The sequence below is a fragment of the Perca flavescens genome, chromosome 3 (assembly GCF_004354835.1).
Source record: "Perca flavescens isolate YP-PL-M2 chromosome 3, PFLA_1.0, whole genome shotgun sequence".
Classification (NCBI taxonomy): domain Eukaryota; kingdom Metazoa; phylum Chordata; class Actinopteri; order Perciformes; family Percidae; genus Perca; species Perca flavescens.
In genome coordinates this window covers 31990978-32013391 of record NC_041333.1, presented here as the reverse complement: position 1 = coordinate 32013391, position 22414 = coordinate 31990978, and the positions used below count along the sequence as shown (strand labels likewise).

Sequence of the window (22414 nt, the reverse complement as noted above, 5' to 3'; positions counted from 1 at the left end):
GGTGTGTAATATGGATTTCTTTCTAGGGGCTATTTTCTTCTGGCTGTGGGATTGAGCTGACCGTTGCTTCAGGATAAATGTCTTCTGTAATTCTGTGAAACTATTTCTGTGTCTCTTCTCTTCCAGGAAACACCCAACTCTGTTTTTCTGGTCATGGAGGTAAGTATAGAAACGTGACTGGATATTTAATGAGTCAGAGCTCATATCCTCTTCTGTGTTGTCACATGTGTTGTTTTCAATGAAACTTGTTACTTTGTTTCTCTAAAAAGTAATTGGTTACTTTACAATGCTTTCTTTATTAAAAGTAACCTAAGTGATGACATACATTATGTAATGGTTTAGCCCCAACACTGGCTGTCAGCAGGTGTTCTTCCCCTTTTTGGCTTTACTGCTGTCTCTCCCCCCCCCTTTCAGTCTTTCCCCTTGCCTTTTCCTCTCTTGTTTTCTTTTACATTGTGTCTATAATTTCTTTCTTAGCTTGCTGACCTCAACCTCTGCATCCTCCCCAACTTTCTCTGCTCGTTTCGCAACACTCCTAGCTGGCTGCATGGTAGAAAACAAACCTCACGTTACTGCACCTCAAGTTCACTGAAAATACACCCCTCTGTTTTCTAGGAATCATGTTCCCTGAAAGCCTTTGCTTAGAATCTGGTTTGATCTACTGTATGTTTAGACCGTTCTACAGTATATCAAAGCTGACAGGTTGTTTTAGATAAATTGATTTTCATAGTTATATTTTAAATCTGCTTCAGCTATCATATGGTTTACGGAATATTGAGGGGCACATGCCCTTGCTGCACATTGAAACATGGACCTTCGTCTGGCTAAACCAATGCTGATGCCTCACGTTTTTGCTTAGCAGGAAAAAGCTTGTCTTGGTCGAAGTATCCGATGACTGTGTTATGAAGAGATGAGTGCACTGAGCCAGGTGTAAATGATAATGTAATGCAGAGAATGCTGTGCCCTTTGAACACTTTGAAGCAAAGGAAGATGTTTGTCTTGGAACATGTAGTGCAGCAGTATGCCAACATGCAGCTTCATGCATAGTTTAAATCAGTCTCTGTTAACTTGCATGTAAACTGTAAGCGAGCCAAACCGCTTGGCAACATGTTAGATAGCTAACTGCATACCTCTGTATGATTTGACACTGTAAGTCTTACCCATTAAAGCGTGACGCTTTTACTAAGCCTTAGCTGAATTCATTTTATGAAAGTGAAGTCAACCAGAGCCTTAATACACATAAGTTGGATGCAGATCAGCAAAAGCTAGAGTTAAATTGAGGTCAGGTAGTTAAGCAACAGGTTATTTTTTGCGTTCTTGACAGAGGGAGGAAGGTCATAGTTTGTGGCTTTTAGAGTTATTGGTGTAGAAATTAGAGTCCTTTGAATGTTTAATTATCTGTCTCCTAGTGGTGTCTAGCAACTCTTTCCAAGTATTGTTGTATCACCCAGCCAGTGCAGCGTCAGAGCGCAATGTTCTTGCGCACGACTGTTGACTATGTTTACCTTCATTAAATTGCCGTAAAATGACACCAGGCTGCTACAGTATAACACAGACCTCTACACACTTCAAACTGCTCGGTTATAACTTGACTCAGCCAGACATTCTCAGCTGAGATGAGATGGACGGCGTAGCGCTGCAGTGTTTCAGTGTTTACAATGCATAAATTAGCCTAGCAGCCAGCAGACTTTCTGTGTCCGTCTGTTCTTTTTGTTACTCTTGGGAACTAACTTCACTCTAGCTGAGATTGTCGGCACAGAAAAAGCTACAGTCTTTCAGCATATGAAGCAATGAGCCTGCCATTATCTGGGCTAGGATTTCAACAAACACTCGTGCACATATACACAGACACACACGAATAATACCAAAATGTGCTTCACAGCTTGACATTGTTGAACCTGAATTTAGTCATTGCTGATTGTTTGTCTCTCCACTCACAGTACTGTAATGGAGGTGATCTTGCCGACTATCTGCAAGGTAAGCATCACACTAATCTATCTGCTACATGCACATACTGTATTACTGTTCATCAAAACAAAGTTACTAATGCTGCAGAGGAGGAAGAGCCATGTGACTGCAGCTATTAGGAGTGTAGTTGTGGGAATATTTGCATGTGATTGTGCATTTATTATCTATGTGTGGTGAATAGTTTGTGGAATAATGTAACTCAGTATCATGTGGGGATGTTAAAGAGTGTGTGTCTATGAGTGAACATTTGTATGTCTTCTTTTTTCCATGTGGGGGATGTGTGTGTGGGAACCACTACAGCTTTGTACAAAGGATTCCTTCTCCATTTCAGAGCCAGTCAGCACAGTGTTATGCATCTGTGATAGTTTATAACAAAGGTCTTCATTTCTGGTCATAGAGCAACAAGTCAGCTTAAGCTGGAATGATACATAATGGACAGTAAAAGTGATGTTTGGAAGTTCTTTTAAATGTTTCAGAACCCCCAGAAAATAGCAAAAACTAAAAATGAAGAACAAAAAAACTATCCACAAATGTCCATACTCAAATGTCCCTCACCAACAATGCAGTCCTCCTCTTGAACAAGTATGATATGTAGCATGTGAACACCAGTGAAACACAAAAAACAAACACTCCTAGTGATGGCTCCCATTACTTATATATAATATATACTCAAGGTCCACTTACTAGATTTTGTCCTAAGCTTTAAGCTCAAGCCCTTTCTTTTAACACATGTGATGTGGCTGACCACATCACATGTGTTAAAAGATCCGGAGGAAATCTAGTAAATGGAATCCACATAAAGTAGCTACGGTTGGCTTTTGGAATCTCAAATATTTTTTGCAATTGCCAATACATCTGTGGTTTCACCTACTGTTCCATAAAAACACTGCTTGTGTTGCTGGAACAGCAGCCTTATCACTGTTCTTTTGCATAACGTACCCGCCCCACATGTTCACATTCGCAGTTTACTGAATGGGTCACGGTCAGACAAATCTGACAACAGATTGGTCCGGGAGTCTGCTTTAGTAACACTGGTGGTTGTGAAATGAAACCTGGGGGGTTCTAGTGGTTGTTTAGAGTGTTATACCCAACTGTCTGTGAACACTGCGTAGATAACGACCATCTTCCATTATATAAGAGGATCTCACAAGTGAATGATTCTACTACTTACACAACTTTTACATGTTCGATGATGCTGGTCCACTATGGTGGGCATACAGCAGCAAACACTCAAATTGTAGATTAATGTTGATAAGTTTACTGGTTTAATCAATGCAGAGAGAGAGAGAGAGAGAGAGAGAGAGAGAGAGAGAGAGAGAGAGAGAGAGAGAGAGAGAGAGAGAGAGAGAGAGAGAGAGAGAGAGAGAGAGAGAGAGAGAGAGAGAGAGAGAGAGAGAGAGAGAGAGAGAGAGAGAGAGAGAGAGAGAGAGAGAGAGAGAGAGAGAGAGAGAGAGAGAGAATCCTCTTAGTCTCACATCGGATTAGACTTTGTCACTACCACCAGGGAATAGGGCATTCACTGCCTCAATTTACACTATTTAACTCAGGATTATTACTATAATGTGCAAAATATGAGCTTTAATCAAGTGAGGCTGATAAGCAGTTTTGTGGAGTGTTTGCTAATAAATAATAAATCTTGACTCTGCCTCTTGTGAGTGCAAACCAAGGAAACTAGTAATTAATGTGTTTCATTAGGCAGCAGGAAGCACCTGAATAAGATCAATAGGCCAGCCTTAAGGAAAACAACAGGCAAGAACATGCATCTTAATGAGCAGAATTACTAAAAGGTGCCCTGCGGAGTTTCCTTGTAAACAAACAAAAGCTGTTTTCATTCAGTCATTGTCATTTCTTTATCTCCTCTCTTCTTTAGCTAAGGGGACACTGAGAGAAGACACACTGAGGGTTTTCCTCCAGCAGATTGCTGCTGCCATGCGCATCCTCAACAGCAAAGGAATCATCCACCGTGACCTGAAACCACAGAACATCCTACTGTCGTATGTGGGTCGCAAGAAGTCCAACATCAGTGGCATCCGCATCAAAATAGGTGACAGAATTAGATGGAAAAAGTCCTTTATTGGACTAAAACGTTTTACACACTGTGTGTACTTAGTGTTTTGTAGTGACCCATATGTAGTGTATTACCCACCTTTTGACTGTTTTTTTCAAACTGAAATAAAAACAATGTAGAGCATCTGTTGAGTCCAAATTTATAGTAACAATATATTTGTATACAGTGTATATATATATATATATATATATATATATATATATATATAACGGCTTCTTAAAAGCCATGCTGCCTTTAGTTGGTCCAACCTTTGAATTCAGAAGCCAAATAATATGACTTGTACAGTAAAGTAGGTTTTGTCAGAAGCAGAATGAGAAACAAAATGTGCCCTGGGTACAGAAGAGATCATTTTATTTAACATTTTGTGTACATAACCTTGACTGTCAAAGAAGTAGATACTATGGTATCCACACTTCAATTTTGGCAACTACAGTATCATAATTAATGCGTTCCTGACAACGCTGATGGCATTTTCCATCACTGCCTTAGCTCTGTTTTGAGTGCAAGTCAAGACAGTTATATGTTCCCACTGTTCTCCAGAGTCCAACAACAGTGGTTTGTGTTACTGGTAATAAAAACACACATGTACTGACTGGTTTGTTTCATGCTTCTGTTCTGCAGCTGACTTTGGCTTTGCACGATACCTCCAGAGCAACATGATGGCAGCCACACTATGTGGGTCACCCATGTACATGGTCAGTTTGTTTTACTGTGTATGTTTTATGTGTGTCTAGAATTGCAGCTGAGGTCAGTCATTTTAAAATGACTTGTCAGCTTTCTCAGCTGTATGTTGCATAACTCTCCCTGCTCTTGATCTTTACTTGTGGCCTTTCCACCCTCAGGCCCCAGAGGTCATCATGTCCCAGAACTATGATGCCAAGGCCGACCTGTGGAGCATAGGGACTGTCATTTACCAGTGTCTGGTCGGCAAGCCACCATTCCAGGTTAATATTGTGCACAAAAAAAAACAGTAACAGATGTGTTTTGTTGATGGGTTTGCATCTAATTTCTGCATTAATATTTTGAAGGCCAATAGTCCCCAAGACCTGAGGATGTTCTATGAGAAGAACAAGAATCTACAACCTATGTAAGCCATAGAACCTCTTGTTTTTTTTTGCTTTAAGTTTACAGTGTGTGATTTGGGCTGTCTCAGATGAAAGGTGACAATTGTGGAAATAAATTGTGGTAAAATCTTTAAGACCGGTGCAGAGGGATAATACCATAACATGTCTCTGCTTGCATCTGTTCCTTTTAGCCATGGTAATAACATGACCCTATGGATGGCAATGCTAATCATTAGAGACACCACTTTGGTCCAGACTGAAATACTGTATCTCACCAACTCAGAAATTAGCATTGTCATAATTAGCATATTAACATGAGTTTAGCATTTAGCTCAAAGCTCCGCTGTGCCTTAGTACAGTCTCACAGAGTCACTAGCATAGCTGTAGGCTCCTAGTCCTGTTCCTATTTACACTGGAGGGCTACAATTCACCAGGCATTCATACTGTAGTATCATCTGACAGGCCTCAAAATTACAGTCGTACAGTCCGATACAGATTGCGAGCAAGACTTTACTAGATCCATCTCGCACAGTGGGACATGCAACAAACTTGTAAGATTGTTTGTCTGCGCAGTCTATAGGCACCCCACAAGAAACAAGGTATTAATGTCCCCATGCTCTTATTACCCAGCATCCCAAGGGAGACATCCCAACAACTTGGTGACCTTCTGCTTGGTCTGCTGCAGAGGAACCAGAAAGACAGGATGGACTTTGGTCAGTGGTACTAACATAATAGTAATGTCTTTTAAATGTTGAACGATAAATGTATTGTTCAGGTTTGGTTTTCACATATTCATGTTTGTTAAAAACCACTCTGATCTGTTCTGTCCCTCTAACCCCTCACTCTGCAGACGCGTTTTTCAGCCATCCTTTCCTGGAGCCGTCATCCACCATCAAAAAATGTAAGCACAAAGGTCACATTCCCAAGCAAAATAACTTACTGAACTATACTTTTTCACATCATCCAACTTGAAAACATAATTAATCCTATATTTATTCCCCTCAGCGTGTCCAGTGCCGGTCCCCAGCACCTCTAATGCAGTGACAGACAGTTCCTGTGGCAGTTCCCCATGCATCCGCTACAACTCCCCTCCTGTGAGTTTAATATTACTATAAATCCTCATTCAAAGGGGATTACACTTACAATTAGGCAAAGGTAATACAATATTAACCATGCCTCCCTGTTGTGCTCCTATTGTGCCTGCTTGCTTCTTACATTACAAACAGTGCCTGAAAAGTAAACCGTGTCCAAAAAGGGAAATAAACGAACCCATCATAAAAACATTTATACTTTTAATAGGACAAATTACCTAGAACCATTTTACCCCTTTTACTTATGTTCTATTATTGTAAATCCTGCAAGTGAATGTGTTGAAGCTACTGCCACTAATAAGTCCAGTGCTAGATAGCAATCTCCTTGCACAGTGGCAGATCTCATCTGGCAGCAGCAGTGGGAATGCAGGGCAAGTTCATTTCCCAGGATGTCAGTGTTCTCTGTAACATGGTGATTATATTAGTTTGACAGCACTGCCCTGCCTGGACGCCTTAATTGCATCATTCAGGAGGCACACTATAACTTAATCCCATTTTTCTTCTCTCTCTCTCTCTCTCTCTCTCTCTCTCTCTCTCTCTCTCTCTCTCTCTCTCAACACAGTCTCTCCCAGACATGCAGACACTAGCAGAAGATGGTCTGTCATCCCCTCCGCTCGGTCCACCCAACTTTCTGCAGCTGTCCAAAGAGTCTGCAGGAAGCACCAGCAGTAAAAACTCGTCCAGTGACACTGACGACTTTGTCCTGGTGCCTCACATCTCTACTGACAGCTGTAAGTGCCAACACACATACTGTACATTAAGGGTTGGGTATGGGTACCCAACACCTTTTTAAGGAATCGGCCAAAATAACCCAGTACTAAGTAGGGCTGGGCGATATGGCCTAAAAAAAATTCCCAGATTTTATTCACAAAAAATGCGATTTTAAGATTTAAATCGGAATTCAAATCATTTTGACTTTAGTCGCGCAAGCTTGCCCCTATTTTCACCTGTTGCTGAGTAATGTACATTAACATCCCAAGGTCTCATGAATGTAGCATACCTGTAGCAAGCTTCTTCATAGTAACTAGCGGTAAAAAATAACATCGAAGAGGAGCTCCGTGTTACAGAGCGGTGATTGCTAGTTGTTTAAGCTACTACAGACCTCCGTCACAGCTCGGTTGTATCAGCAGCATTTAGTAGATGTGTTGATCCGCAACAGAGTTCCTCAACACCGGCTCTGGTGCTCCGCGTGGTGCTCCGTCAGGTCAGCTGTAGTTGGTGGTTCAGTTATTCGAGAATAGGTGACTGTCAGCCGGGTACAGAGCACCGCGAGCTGCCGTTCGTTTCAGCGGAGATTACGTTTAAGTAAGTAATGAAACGACTATTTAAGAAAAGAACTAATGTTAGTTCCTGTCGCTGCCATGTTTTTTGTCCGTTCGGAACTACGGGCGCACAGAGGGGAGCACCGGTGGATGTTAAGGAGAAAACGTCGATTTCAAACAAATCAACGTTAACTACACATTCAAGTTTATCGATAAAATCGATTTATCGCCCAGCCGTAGTATCAAGAAGTATGGAAACTTCTCCAGTCAAATGTACCTGCATTCATTCCAGAACTAGAAACAATACAATTTGTATGGTTTTGCCCGCAGCCAATTGCCACAAGCATTCTTCAATTTATTGTAATGATTTTTTGCCTCATTACTGAAGTCGAGTGGGGTGTATTTTATGGATTTGGCAGTTCAGTGTACGAAGATGCCACCAAAACGCTTGCAAGTAATTTGTACACTTTCAAAATGACATTTTGCTCAACTGAATGATAGCTATCGGATGAAGTAGGAATAAAAGGGTATCAAGTGAAGTACTCTGTTGCTATTGGTATCACTTTAAGGGTATACTGTAGGTACTGGTATCGTAATTTTTTTCAAACCATACCCAGCCCTACTGTACATCACACACATCACACAACTGCTGTATTTCCCCTAAATTTATTTGAAAGGAAGATCATCTCTTTGGCTTCCTTAACTTCTTTTGTGAAAAATGCTAAAATATTACCTGTAGGGTTGGGCAATATTGCAGACATTTTTCAACAGGATATTTTTTCATATCAGTTGATATCATTGTATACTGTATCACAAAATCAATCAGTCACAATTTCTTTTGCATGTCTGACTTTATGTAATGCCTGCCAAGCTCCTTTTAAGGTTGTTGTGACGGGTAAACTGTTGCTTTCCATCCCAAAAAGGTTTCCTACGAGGGAGTGCTTGGGCCTCCTATATAACGTATCAACTTTTGATACCAAAACAATAGCATGTGGTGTGTTTAGCCTGCTCAAACAACCCTGCTTGTGCCTATTTTTTCATATAATTGGTTGAAAATAGTATTGTTTCTGTAATTTGATTGGTTGTTGGTACATTGCCAAGTACAGCACACATGCTCAAACACACTCAGATGTTACCAAATCCACAGCCAGTAAATTGGACAGCTGCTCACCATTTCATGCTGTAATTGTAGACATCAGTTCACAAACAGTAGGTACGCACACTTACCCTCTGGACTGGTAAAATAAACCCTCACATTCTGCACCTGCTGCAACACACACACACACACACACACACACACACACACACACACACACACACACCTGCTACTCCTCCACTCAATGAACAAAGTGCAGAGCATTGGAAGTGTCAGCTGGCATACTGAGTGGCATTTAATGACCTAATCTCTGCTGTTTTATACATACATTAGTAAAGCCTGATACCCCTTCATCATTCTTTTTTTTCCCCTTCTTTCTCTCTCCTCAGATGACCAGCCAATGGGAGTGGTTCGTCGGACGTCCAGTGACTTCCTCATGTGTGGAGGGTAAGTACAATGCTATCAACCAGATAGGTTTTGATATTGTACAGAAATACAAACATTTTATAAACACCCGTGTCATCTCACACAATGTACTTTACAAACAGCATGACTCATAAGGCTTAAAGGGTCATAGCCTCGTTTCCACCAAGCAGTCCGAATCAGTTTAGTTCGTAACCCATTAGAATGGTTATTTTTGAATTTCTATTGTCAAAAGGTGTGCATGGTACAAATTGAATCGCTCCATTGAGCTGGATGGAGCAGTGCGGAATAAAACTGTTTTCAATTAATTTCAACAATGAATGCAGGAGGAAATGTAAAAACTAAAAATAACACGCTACTTGTGTATGTGGTTGACACAGCTCTTACCATCCGTTAACAATTCCGCCGGCATTTTAGAGTACAGTCTGCAGTGGAAACGCAAAACAGATCTAGTATTTAGGTACATGTCCGTACGGGCGACGTATGGTTCTAAAGTTACTGTACTGTAACTGCCTGATGGAAACAGGGCTATGATAAACCCATTCTAAAAGCTAACAAACAAAGAAATTGATTTTTAGTGAAATACGCTTATTATATACGCTTAAATACACTCACTTTCTTGCTGAAAGCTAGCCATTAATCTAAGCCTAGCATAAAGACTGGAAACCGGGGGAAGCAGTTAGTTTGGCTATGTCCAAAGGTAACAAAACCTGCCGACCAACCCTCTAAAATGAATCCGTACAAGAAAGTATAAAAAGGTTGTGGTTTTATGGCGGGTTATGTATCTTGTTGTCACCTTGCTGTGATTTAAAAAAAAAAAAAAAAAAAAAAAAAAAAAAAAAGGTGATGTTGCTTGCTTTGATTGTTTGTTTATTTGGTCATGGTCATTTGGTCAAAATGTCTTTTGTGGATGCTGCAGATGCGGTATTGTTTTTTAAATGTAGCCCAGCGTCACTAAGGAATCAGACCGTTCATGGAGTATGAACTAGATGTTGACATGAGTCAGAGTAAAAAAATAGACTGACTATGCAATGGAAGTGTGAAATGATGCTGTGAGTCAGATTCCATTTCACACACATCCTTGAGATCGTGTGTATGTGTGTAAGGTCACATCATCTATTCTTCGTGTGTTTTTATGTCAACGAGGCCTCCTTTTCTATTTCTGTCCCTCTGACCATTAGCAAAACACCCTCCTGTCAGCTTTACACCAGACACACACTAATTGTCCTTTCGTCATGAGTGAATTCTTCTGCCCACCTCCTAATCTGCATGATGAGTGAGTTTTGAATCAAACATTGAGCCATAACAATGTGGTGCAGTGCTAAATAAAACACCTGACACACCGGGGGCTGTGGGATAAGAATAGACTTGCGTACTCCCCAGATTTGCCTGCAATAACTAACAGTTATTATTGTGCCTCAGCTGTGTATTGAAAGATCAAAACATGCTCAAATGTACCACTCTCCAACGTGACTGAGCATTTACTGACTGACTCTTTTTCTCCAGATTTAAATCCAGTTAGTAAAATGTACTTACTCACTATACCCAATACACAGTTTGACCTCTTGTCCAGCAGTTATTCTGCTGTTCCATTTTCTACCCTTTTTTATGTCTTAGAACTTTCACTAACTATATTTCATCAGGGAAGCCTTGTTTCTTAATTCTCCAATTAGTTTTTTTCTTAAAAATCTTACTAGCTACACATTACCCCCGTAGCCTGGACAGCTTTGTTTCTAAATTGTGGATAATATTGTATATAGTTCTTAATTTAAGCTGAGAGTAAAGTCTAAGCGTTAAATACATATATTTTGCTCCCTGAAACATGCGGAAATCCTGCTACTGTCTATGTTATTGTTCTTTCACCCTCTCCCTTTGTTATTAACCTTCAGACTCTTCTTCACACTTCTATCTCTTTGTTTTCCTGTTTGCATGTGTAAACAGCCTAAAGCAAAACTGTTCTTCCCTCTCTGTTCCCTTTTTCATTACATGCACATTGTTCTGTCTTTGTTGCTGTTCTGTCTCACGCTCCTCTATCTATTCATACTCCCTCCCTCTGCTCTCCTTTTAACGGCTTTCTCCATAGCAGTAACTCTCAACTGCTTACATAAATTAGTTAACCATTGACATGGGAAGAACCAATTTTTTCTTCATTACAGGAGTTGTCCCATGAATTTAGTAACACAGCCACACTCTCAAAGAGCTCCTAAATCACAGCTTTGTTCATCCTCTGCGCCCTGAGTGTCCTAAATTGATTGGAGTCGAGGAAGAAGGAGACCAGAGTGTGGGCTTGGGGAGATGCATGAAAGAGTAGGATGTCTGGAGAGCGGTGATCATTGTAATTAAAGCGATTAGAAAAAGAGAGACAACGCAAGCAAATGGAAGAGATATCTGAGGAGAAACAGAAGTGACAAATTATAAAAAAGAAAAAAAAAAAAAAGAAAGAGGATCCCCCTTGGGCTGCTTGCTAAAATCCAGGTCAGTTGAGAGGCAACTGACTTTAAGATCCAGTCTTTTTCCCATTTCTACTCACTCTTGCCTTTTTAAAAAGCAGCTGTTCACTGACCTACACATTCTCTTTCTCTCTTTTTAACAAGGATACAACAGCACATAACATGCATCTCCATTTTAAGCCTTGGCTGGGATCAATAAAGCTTTTAGCAACCTGGCACAAAATTGAAAGCCTCCATTATAGGTTTCTGTGTCAACCGTCTTCTCGAGCGGTGTTAAGTGTGTGGTGAAGAACAGCATGTGGTCAGGTTTATATCTCAGAATTGCAGGAATCCAACAATTGCAACTTCTCTCTAGTTCTTTGTCTGGACTAGTCTTTGCCTCACGTGTCCTCCTCTCTCCCTTGTAGACCCTCCCTGGCTTTACATCATTACATAACACTGGTTTCCAACTGGTGCCCCTCTGTAACGGCCATTTCCTCCACTCCACTCTTTTTTTTGCATTCTATATGTAAACAAAGGCCCTCTGTGGGTGACTCTGTCTTGACCTTATGTTTGAGAACATTTTGTCTCTTCTAGAATAACAAAAGAATGCAAATGAGCTCTGCCTCTTCGCACTTCCCCTCCCGTGTCTGCTGAACACAGAGGACATTCCTTGCACGTGCCATTGGTCGGCCCTGCCTCTAGCCCTGCCCTCAGCAGCAGGAGCTTAAGCTGATTGGTTCTGTCTTTGTGTTTACATAGAAGCCTGGCCCCCTTTTTTTTCCACCAATTGACTGCCCTCATGATCAGCCAGGCTAAACTTAACTAACTCAAACTGCCTCCACACTGAAGTAAACAAAGAACACGGGGCTGTAGAAACCAAGTCCCTCCATTTTAGACTTGTCCTGCTTTATGTTCTACTTATTAAACAAGCAGTCACCTTTTGGAGATTTAAGTTAATATGGGTGTTGACACCACTCAAGATGTCCTGCAGATTTGGAAGCAGAAGCAGCAGCCTCAAGCGGCCTGGCTAACCGCCCTCGTCTCCCCATTCTTTCCCTCCAGGCAGCCGCAGCCCACCCCAGGACAGACCCCCATGGTGTCCCCACGGGCTGAGACCACCCCCATCCCTGTTCCGACCCAGATCCGCAACTACCAGCGCATCAAGCAGAACCTCTCCAGCAGCCCGACGACCACACTGTACAGCTCTCCCAGGTAAGAGCCGCCTCTGCTGGGTCTGAGGGTGAAGGAAGTGCCCTTGGTGCTGGATGGTTCTGACTTAACGCTGCATTATATTTACCTTTTTTAGTGATTAGTAATGAAACGCCTGGAAGGGGAACCGGTTTGTTGATCTTTATTGGCGACTTATGTTTTCCTTATTTTGGGAGTGAACTTTGTGGCTAGGTAATGAAACCCCAGGCTGTTATTTCATCAGCCATAAAGTTTGACTGGATTTACATCCGATACAGTCAGGGCCTGCTTATATTTGTGGCTTCCCAATCTGTTGCTGGGAGAGTTTGTTGGTGGTTTTATGTGAAGACAAAACAGATGGGATGGCCGAGGAAGAAAGAAGGGTGGCATCTCGTTTCACAGGAAGATTAGTTCTGTTGTTCCTATTTACTGTTGTCTGAAAAGGAGAACACTAGGGGTACTCTAGGCTTTAATCAGCTGTATTGTATGTAATGTGTTTAAAATGTAAAGGTTTTATTGGGTTGGTTTCTGTATAGTTAGTGTTCATCTGGTGGCTTGCTTGCTTTGTCATTAGCCATTAAATTCCTCCTGTGGTGATTCTAGCTCTGAAAATAAGGATTTGTATAATGGTTTTGTAGTAGCAGCTTGTTTACCTGACCTCTGATGGTAGTTAGATCCTAGAGGACAGTTACTGTCCCTCTCACCCTTTCTTGTTCAGCTGTCCCACTCTTAAGCCATCCTACCTCTGCAGTCTGTTCATGGAGGATTATTATATATATTATATATTTAGAGCTCTGACACTCTGTCCCTTTGACCTATCAAAGACCCTTCTGTGTGTTAGTATTGTTATTCTCACTTTAGGGAGCAAGAATATGTCATGTAGAACTCCTTAACATACTGTAGGATCTTAATTTTGCTCTGTTTTACAAATAACACCTTGTAATCAGATACTAAGATTGTGTGAAGTGGGGTCATTTGTGTTGAGCTCATATAATGAGCTATTACTTAGCATTAAGAGATTACTGATAATATTTGGCCTTTGTTTACCTGTAATATTTATAATTTCTTGATATAACAAATCAAGAACAGTTTACTGGACACATGTATGCGATGGCAGTTGTTTCTTATATTTTGAGAAAACTCCATAGGGCACTTTTTAATTACATCAGTTTACTTTTTACTGTCATAGAGATGTGAAGAAACTAGAATGTATTCACATTTAGGAAGCTTAAGATACTTAAAAATTACTCAAACCAATTTATCCATTATCCAAATAGTTGGCGATTAATTTAATAGTTGACAACTAATCGATTAATTGAATAATCTTTGCAGCGCTAAGCTGAATCCTTGATGAAGCCAAGAATTGTATTTATGTATTTATTACTTAACTCTTTGGATTAGTTCAGTGTTGATTGAGACAGAGCATTTTCCTCATGGCTCTGAAAACTAAATGCATTTTACTTGCACTTGGGATAGTTTACGTACATACTTAATGTTTTTTGTGATGTGTTTTCTAGGTCTGGCACAGTGAGGCGCTCCAACACGAGTCCTATGGGGTTTCCCAAGGTGGGCTCGGGGTCCCCCAGCTCTGCAGATGTCCCTCAGGCAGTAGGCAGGCGTCTCTCCACCGGCAGCTCCCGGCCCTACTCCCCCTCACCTCTCGGTAAGGATATGTCTAGACATGTCAAGCACATAAGCTTTTTAATAACACCTCCCAGACATGACTTGGACCTGTCCAGTAGCTCGCAATAAAAATAACTGTTTGTGTTTGCAGTGGGCACCATCCCTGAGCAGCTGGGTCACTGCTGCTGTCACATGCAGAACCACGAGCCTCGCAGCCGCAGCTCCTCAGGAGGTCAGTTCACAGGCAAAACTTCTGCTGTCCTCAACATAGCCTGGTCAGCTGGTTAACCCACATCCAACTGTGCCAACTTGTCCACTTAGATGAGATTTAACCTACATGGTCCTGTGTGGAATGTGGGTTGTAGAAACCGCAATTGGTAATCTGTTAACACTCAACAAAAACACAGGGGGACACAAATACATACAGCCGTTTGCCAAAAAGCCAAAAAAACAGAAATGCCTCCCAGTATAATATATTATGAACTGGCATTTAAAATATGCAGTATTAGCATTAACTGCAGTTAGGAATCGTCATTACTTTTATCATTGGTCTTTTTTTAAAGTGTCTGACACTGTGGTTATATTAAAACTGCAGATGTCTCACAACTTCTAAACTGTTTGTGTCTAGAGGTTTGCTGTCATGGTGAACATTTTTATTTGAACCAGGAACAGGACTATAGTGTACAGTCTGATATGGCGCCTCAGTCAGACAGACAGTACTTTGTCCCCTATTTCAAAAGTCATACAACCAACAGATTTTATGACCAACACAGTGTCTCTGTGGAAAGTCTCAGGACTTTTGTACTTCACTAGTTGGGCAGACAGGGCAAAACTCATGAAAATGTCACCAGTAGCATCACTCCAGCTGCTATTTTTTCTCTAGTGCATAGCAAAGTTTAGAGCTGAGACATGAACTTATGTTTCCTCTGACCTGCCAGAGAGAATGTACAACAGATAACCTTATCCATGATCAATCTGAATCAATACTGTACAGGTTATTCAATTCAAGTCAACTTTATTTATAGTGCCAAATCATAAAACATGTTATAGATGGGCACTTTTCATATAGAGTAGGTCTTTTATACTACTATATTGTCGATTAACTTGAATGGAACTCTAATCCAGTCCCTCTACCTTCTCTAGGTTCCCCCGTCCCATCCTCTCAGCTCCTGGGGCCTCGGCTCCAGAGTGCCCCCACCTTGACTGACTTCTACCAGACCAGGCAGAAACTCCACAAGCAGTTATCAGACCCTGTTCAGCCTTCCTCCTCGTCCTCCTGCAGTCATTCCCCTCAGCTCGGTCGACCAGCCAACCTTGGCTCCTCCCCCACCAAGCTCCTGGGCTCCTCCCCCCGCACGTCTGACTGGCTGCAGAAGTCCCCGCTGCCCACTATCATTGGCTCCCCGACTAAGGTGAGTGCAGCTATTATTAAGTGTGCAGATTACCGATATCAAATAAACTAAAATATTAGTTTTTAAAGTTGACCTGTTTTCATTTATTTTTCATTCAGACTATTTCGGCACCTTTTAAGATCCCCAAAACACAGGCGTCCTGTAACTTGATGGCACTGGCAGACAGCCCCGTGCCCACCAAGACGTTGGCAGATGCCCGGGATATCTGTGCCCACCACTGCAGCCCGTACCTCACCGGACGCCCAGCTGCCCCTGAGGCCAGCAGGACCTTTGGCAGGTAGGACTCACTGAAAGAAACACGTCCTCCGTCTGTACCCTTCGCTTGCCCAGATCTACAGTCTCCATCCCTGAACCTGAATGATATCTAATGTGACACTTTAGACCAGACACAAGAGTTCCTGGAAATGTAATTTTATTTAGTTACTTTCTTATTTTGCAGATTTTAAATGGAGAGTTTTAGTTTTACACTGGCTCTATTTTGTTTCAGATACATTTCTATCCAGGCAAAACACATTTATGGGTCTAACATTGATATATAATATTGATTTTTATTTTTTGTGTTTTTAGAGCAAAGGGTACTAGCTTGGTGCACTACTTTTTATTACTTTGACCCCCCCCCCACACCTCTGTCTATCTTTTAGCATGTAACGTCAATTTGTCTGCTGTTTGACAATGCGCTGATGTTATCCATGGTTTCCCTGCAGGTCTGTTAGTACAGGTCGTCTGTCTGAGCAGCCAATCAGAATCACTCTGGGTGGACAGGCCTATCAAGGCAGCAATGACAGCTTGAACACAGAGCGACCCATGGACACAGGTATGGACACACTGCTATCAACACAATGGACAGCTAAACTTAAATTTAAACTGCAACTTTTAACGGTGTATCACAGAGAATAAAACCAATTACATGTCCTCTTCCCAAAGCCCCTGCAGGTCCCAGTGGGCTGGTTCAGGTTGGGTCAGTGAGTCCCCGTACTGTCCTTTTCACCGTGGGTTCACCGCCCAACAGCAGCACTCCCCCTACCTGCAGCCACCTGGGCACACGACCACGCACCACCTCAGGTGAGGACCCTTCCCCTAATCTCTAGTATTAATATTAGTTAGAAGCAGGAAGGCTAGGAAAAATAAGCAAGTAACAGTTAGAAGCAGGAAGGCTGGGAGGTGTTCTTAGTCAAGGTGTTTGTCTGTAGATCTCATGATCCTCCACTCTCCCCTCCCATCCTTCTCTCAGTGGGCTCCAACAGTTCGGCCGGCTCCCTGTGCTCCACCAGCGGTCGGGTCTATGTTGGATCTCCTCCAGGCATGGCCATGGGCTGCTCTCCTCCAGGAGGTTTTGGGGGCGGGCAGATTGTCCCCAGTACTGAGGGGGCACCCAGCAGCCTGCGCTATGTTCCCTATGGGACCTCCCCTCCCAGTTTAGAGGGATTCATCACATTCGAAGCCCCTGAGCTGCCTGAAGAGACCCTCATGGAGGTGAGGGAGTGTGAGGTCAAATGTTTGGTGTCTATTTCCCATCACCCAACAGGGAAATCGGTCAATTAGACAACTTCATGACTCACTGGTATACACTTTTAATCTTCTTTTGTGTTTTCCATTTCATCTTTGTAATTTCTGGTCTAGCGTGAGCATACAGACACCCTGATGCACCTGCGGATGATGCTTTCATTCACTGACTGCGTCCTGGAGATGGCGGCAGTGCGAGCTGGAGGGACGGAGCTTGGCGTGTCGGCCGCCTCCCTCTACCCTCCCCAGGACAGTGTGGTTGTGGACCAGATCAGCCAGCTCAGCAGAGAGTGGGGGTAAGAAATGACTAAAGTTTAGTCTGACTCTCTGATAATCATACATTCAATTAATAGTATCCTGTAGTCAGAGGAGGCTCTTTGTTTAGTGGTGTTGGTGCAGTATTGTATACTGTATTTTATATACTATGGTTGTGCTGCCCCTACAGGCAGGTGGAGCAGTTGGTGCTCTACATGAAGGCAGCTCAGCTCCTGGCTTCCTCTCTCCATCTGGCCAAGGCTCAGATTAAATCAGCCAAGCTCAATCCTTCCACTGCCGTCAAACAGGGTAAGGACATTTTATTTCATTGATTTAACCTGTGACCAATGTATTAAACTAGAAACTGTGGCTGAGAAAAGAGGGGAAATCTGCTGTTCACCCACTTCATCAGCAGGAGAAAGACACTGTAGTTATGCAAAACTTACCTGTGTCCTTTTACAAATATGTAACTTTCAAATTTCAAGTATATGCAAAAATACTAATCCCTCTCTCTGTCTTCTCTCAGTGGTGAAGAGTCTTAACGAGCGCTACAAAAGCTGCATCTCCCTCTGCCGGCGGCTGACTGACAGACTCAACCACTTCTTCTCCGACAAGCAGCGCTTTGTGGACGAAATCAACAGCGTCACCGCGGAGAAGCTCATCTACAATCATGCAGTGGAGATGGTGAGTGTGGGATACACGTATAGTCATTTCCACCAGGCTTTTCAAACGATATGTTCAGTAAAGTGCAGCTATGATCTATACTGGTCAGCCTAATGTGTGTCTGTGTGTCTGTGTGTGTCAGGTTCAGTTAGCTGCTCTGGATGAGATGTTCAAGCAAACAGAAGATATAGCCTACCGCTACAGCAAGGCTGCCATGCTGCTGGACGGCCTGTCCAAGATCCTACAGGACCCCACTGACATTGAGAACGTGGTCAAGTGTGAGTACAAACCCTGAGCCACACACACAAACACACACACACACACACACACACACACACACACACACACACACAGTCCTACACAATTGGCCTCATGCAGGAACCACGCGTATGAATAGATTGAGTCTTTAGTTTTAAGTGGCATGTACGATGATTTCAGAGAATTTGTAGCATAAACCATTTATTTAACACTCAAAAGCAAAATTCCAGACCTGTTGTTCAAGTCATGTACAGATCAGACTTTTTCAACATGGGGAAAACACATGTTTGACTTAAAAATAAGAATGCCTTCATCTGAATGAATGTGGAGTTTTAGTATGTTACAAAATAAATCTGTTTACTCTGTAAGTGTGAAGTTAATCACTGCTCCCCAATTTACTTTTATTGCCAAGTTATACAATTACCACAAGACTTTATGTCAAACCATTCACTCTTATTTCTGTCATGGTACAGCTCTGTGATGACATAGGATTGACAGCTATAGTAATATTTGGGCATTTTTTTGGGGGGTACTCTTACACCACTACTGACACTGCTAAATCTTATATGTTTATGTCTGCTGATTTCTGACAGCAGGACTTGAAGCTCTGCAGTGTGAAGGTGTTACTTATTGTCTTGAGTAACATATTTGTGAATGAAACGTGTGCATAAAAAGAGCAGAGGAGATAGCCGTTTATTTGGGGGCGTTGTTTATGCTAATGATCAAACCTCATGAAAACTCACCTCTTCAAGAGCAGTTGGAATTCATCAGGCTAAAACAAACAATTTACAATAACTTTGTGCAGTTAAGAGACTTTGCTGAATCTGCAGGTCTAGCAAGACTAGGTATGCAATCTGTATAATAACTATATTTACTTGTTTTAGTGTTTGCTTTAATGACTTCTATTTATATGTTGTTGTTTTGTGTATTCTCCCTGCAGACAAGGCTAGCGTGGACCGCAGGATATCAGCCCTCTGCTACTGCACTGTCACACTCTACGAGTAGCAGCCCTCCCATACACACACACACACACACACACACACACACACACACACACACACACACACACACACACACACACACACACACACACACAGACACAGAGGGACCACGTCCTAAGACTATTGACTACCATCCTCACAAAGCCGCTGTTCCCTCCTGTAGCAGTTCAAGCACTTTTTATTTGATAGGTTTCATCTGTATTTATCATCATACTGGCTGCATCACGAACTGAACTGTGACAAGCGACTGATGCACAAATTTACAACCAAAGATGACAACGGATCCAGAAACAAAAGGCTGAAACCGGATGTGGACGTAATGCCTGCACTTTCAAGTGCATTTTTCTTCTTACGCTATGATGGTGGAAACCCGTCTGATCAACATATATAAAAAATAAACTAATGTCCATCTTTCAGGATATCATTTGTTTTTTACCAGAAGAAAAAAAGGATGGACAGGACTATGAGGCGGTGTTGTGGACTTCAAGAGACTCAAACTGGAGTTTGTCTTTATTTTATTTTTTTTATCCTGCGTACTATGTGATATCAGTGGTTATTTACTCTGTGTTTAAGTTGTTGTTTTTCTTATTTATTGGTTCAGAAGAACAGGGATGTTTGAGTCTTCTCCCTATGTAGATAACCTCAAGTATTGGAGTGGAATGAAATGGAAGAAAATTGCAGAAGGCTTACGGCTGATCACTGTAACTGATCCAACAACATGGATTTTTACGTAAAACAAGAACTCTCGTTACAAAAACTAGACAGCCATGTGAGCAAAGGAACCTGTAGATTTGGAACTGCTTTATTATTTTTCCTGTGTTGTTAGCTCAAGCACTTTATTGTGGATTGAGAGGAAGAGGCGTGTAGCTGTACAAGTTCTGAAGGGAGAAATGTGAAGGCAGGGGAAGGGTTTTCTAATCACTCCTGCTCCCACCCTCAAAATATACCTGCTCTGTATGCATGATAAACAAGTTTACAGACTGCATACATTTCCCATAAGGCAGAGCAACCATGGGAACTAGGGTAAGGAAAACAGTGCTGTCAGCCAAGACAAATTGGCTGCAGCTCAACTTTGCAGGGCCTCTTCTTTCAAGATCAACTAGATGTTTAATAGAACCACTTTTAGCTTGTAAGCAGATTTAAATAAATATATTTAAAGGGGCGTGTCACCAATTTTACACATAAAAATCTGTTTACTTGTCACAAATAGCCCTCCTCAGCCTGTGAATTGTAAAATGTCTTCTGTGACTGATGGGAGATTTCTGAAGTCCGAGATTGTAACCCAGATGATGTCATCAGGGTTGTCTTGATTAGGGCTTGTGGACTTTTTAAATAAAATAGGGGAATGGAGTTTGAAAAAAAATGTAGGCATTGTCAGGCACAGTAAATTCCAGATACAGTAGTTGTGTCTGGCCATATGAAAGAATTTGAATGCAGCCATTCAAAGCCTTCCCTGTTCTTTACCATTGATGTGACTGATGCAGTTGTTCTCAAACATCAAACCAACATTTATCATTTATAAAAAGAAATACTTGTAGTTTGGTAATTCACATAAAAAATGTGGATCACAGTGAGGAGGGGTTAAGTTAAATGTGGGGTGACAGTGGCTCACTCTGCTCACAAGGTCTGCAGGCTTGGATATTCAGAAGAAAAGATGGTGGCAGGCCTATCTCCTGTCCCCACTGCAGTGCTGAACAGCCAATCAGTGTCCACTTTAAACCCTGAAGGAGTGATTTGTGAAACTGAATGGTCATATTACTTGACAAGTTACCTTAAAAATAATTTTCATTTTACTAAAATACTACAGTTTTTTATGTTCTGTCAGTATCTGTAGCTAATTTTTTTTAACAAAACTTGATGTTGGCAAACTTGTATATATTTGTATGTGGTGCATGTGATGATTCCTTTCCCCTCTTTTTGGGAGGGGAGTGAGTGTGTGTGAGATCACATTTTAAGTTTTGGGGTGTCGATGATACCATCAGATGACCTGCCTGTCGGTCAAAGAGCACAAATCTTTATATGTACATAGGTGAATTTGATACATTTTATTCATGTCTGCCATATTTTGGCACAACAGGGGTGTGCCAAAGAATAAAATATAACTCGTGGCAGCTCCAAAACTTTCCAGAGAACTCTTTCTACCAGGACTGTTCATTGTTTAGACGAAGACACATATTTGTTCAGTGGGTCTTATGAAATTTTCTGAAATAAGCGTGACGTCTTAAGATTTCATACTCATTTCCCAAAATTTTGTGATACTTGAATTGTCACAATCTGCACTGCCTAGCATCCGCTGTCCCCTCTGGCTCGCCTCAAGTTGTCTGCTGTGCTCTCAACAGTGTATGTACTATGTATGAGTGTATATATACACACATGCACTTGCCAGGTGTGCATTAACGCCAGTAGTAAACAGTTATTGATGGAAAAGGTGATGCCTTCTTCTTGTGAAAGCAGAGAAAGACATTCTCCTCTGCACAGGTGTGAATACATTCTTTTTCTGTGTAAAAATGTGTATAAATGCATTCACAGGCACCCAGCGGTCTCTGGGCCTGTTGATCTGATGTACTGTTCTTTTCCGAGACATATCTGGGTTTCAGTTTCCCTCGTCCTTGTCATGAGCACTCTGAACCACACAAAGCCTTTTACTGCACACAGAGTGAAGAGGGACAAATAAAGCTTATGGGAAACCCGCCTCAATCTGTGCTCTGTACCATTTTACCCATTGACTGTAACTGAAGATGGACTGTTATAGATGAAGCATGGGTACCAAGTCTGCATTTTACCCTGTAGAGTAGAACCTCTAGAATCTTGAATGTACTGTATGTACCCTGTTGTTTTTGCCGCCTCTCCAGCTTGAGCTGAATGCATTTTGAAGAAACCCGTCGTCAGTCACGACCCTAAAAATGCAACACGTTTTCCAAGCACCTGTTTTTCAAAGAGAAATTTTAATGTTCTACTTGTGTCCCTCACCGAGGGGTGTCTGTCTATGTTCTTTATGGAACACAAATACAGTCTTTAATATTAAAAAAAAAGAAACCATTAAAATGTCTTGCTGGTGTTTCATTTTTCCGAGCTTGGTTCTGTGTGGATTCCTCAGAGACTGAGAG

General features: G+C 41.8%; 1 protein-coding gene across 2 annotated transcripts in view; it reads left to right on the top strand.

Annotated features, from left to right (window-relative positions):
* The window catches only part of ulk2 (unc-51 like autophagy activating kinase 2), a 35309-nt gene extending 13305 nt beyond the window's left edge, over nucleotides 1-22004 (top strand). For both annotated transcript variants that reach the window (XM_028574449.1, XM_028574450.1), the window contains 24 exons: nucleotides 127-159; nucleotides 1941-1977; nucleotides 3839-4012; nucleotides 4658-4731; nucleotides 4879-4980; nucleotides 5065-5123; nucleotides 5731-5813; nucleotides 5951-6001; nucleotides 6106-6194; nucleotides 6754-6922; nucleotides 8939-8996; nucleotides 12467-12616; nucleotides 14110-14255; nucleotides 14367-14447; nucleotides 15359-15627; nucleotides 15726-15904; nucleotides 16332-16441; nucleotides 16552-16689; nucleotides 16859-17100; nucleotides 17248-17426; nucleotides 17576-17694; nucleotides 17912-18069; nucleotides 18191-18326; nucleotides 19247-22004. In XM_028574449.1, coding sequence (XP_028430250.1) covers nucleotides 127-159; nucleotides 1941-1977; nucleotides 3839-4012; nucleotides 4658-4731; nucleotides 4879-4980; nucleotides 5065-5123; nucleotides 5731-5813; nucleotides 5951-6001; nucleotides 6106-6194; nucleotides 6754-6922; nucleotides 8939-8996; nucleotides 12467-12616; nucleotides 14110-14255; nucleotides 14367-14447; nucleotides 15359-15627; nucleotides 15726-15904; nucleotides 16332-16441; nucleotides 16552-16689; nucleotides 16859-17100; nucleotides 17248-17426; nucleotides 17576-17694; nucleotides 17912-18069; nucleotides 18191-18326; nucleotides 19247-19311 — 2901 coding nt within the window. In that variant the 3' untranslated portion in view covers nucleotides 19312-22004. The remainder of the gene's footprint in view (nucleotides 1-126; nucleotides 160-1940; nucleotides 1978-3838; nucleotides 4013-4657; nucleotides 4732-4878; nucleotides 4981-5064; nucleotides 5124-5730; nucleotides 5814-5950; nucleotides 6002-6105; nucleotides 6195-6753; nucleotides 6923-8938; nucleotides 8997-12466; nucleotides 12617-14109; nucleotides 14256-14366; nucleotides 14448-15358; nucleotides 15628-15725; nucleotides 15905-16331; nucleotides 16442-16551; nucleotides 16690-16858; nucleotides 17101-17247; nucleotides 17427-17575; nucleotides 17695-17911; nucleotides 18070-18190; nucleotides 18327-19246) is intronic.
* The last annotated feature ends 410 nt before the right edge of the window (nucleotides 22005-22414 follow it).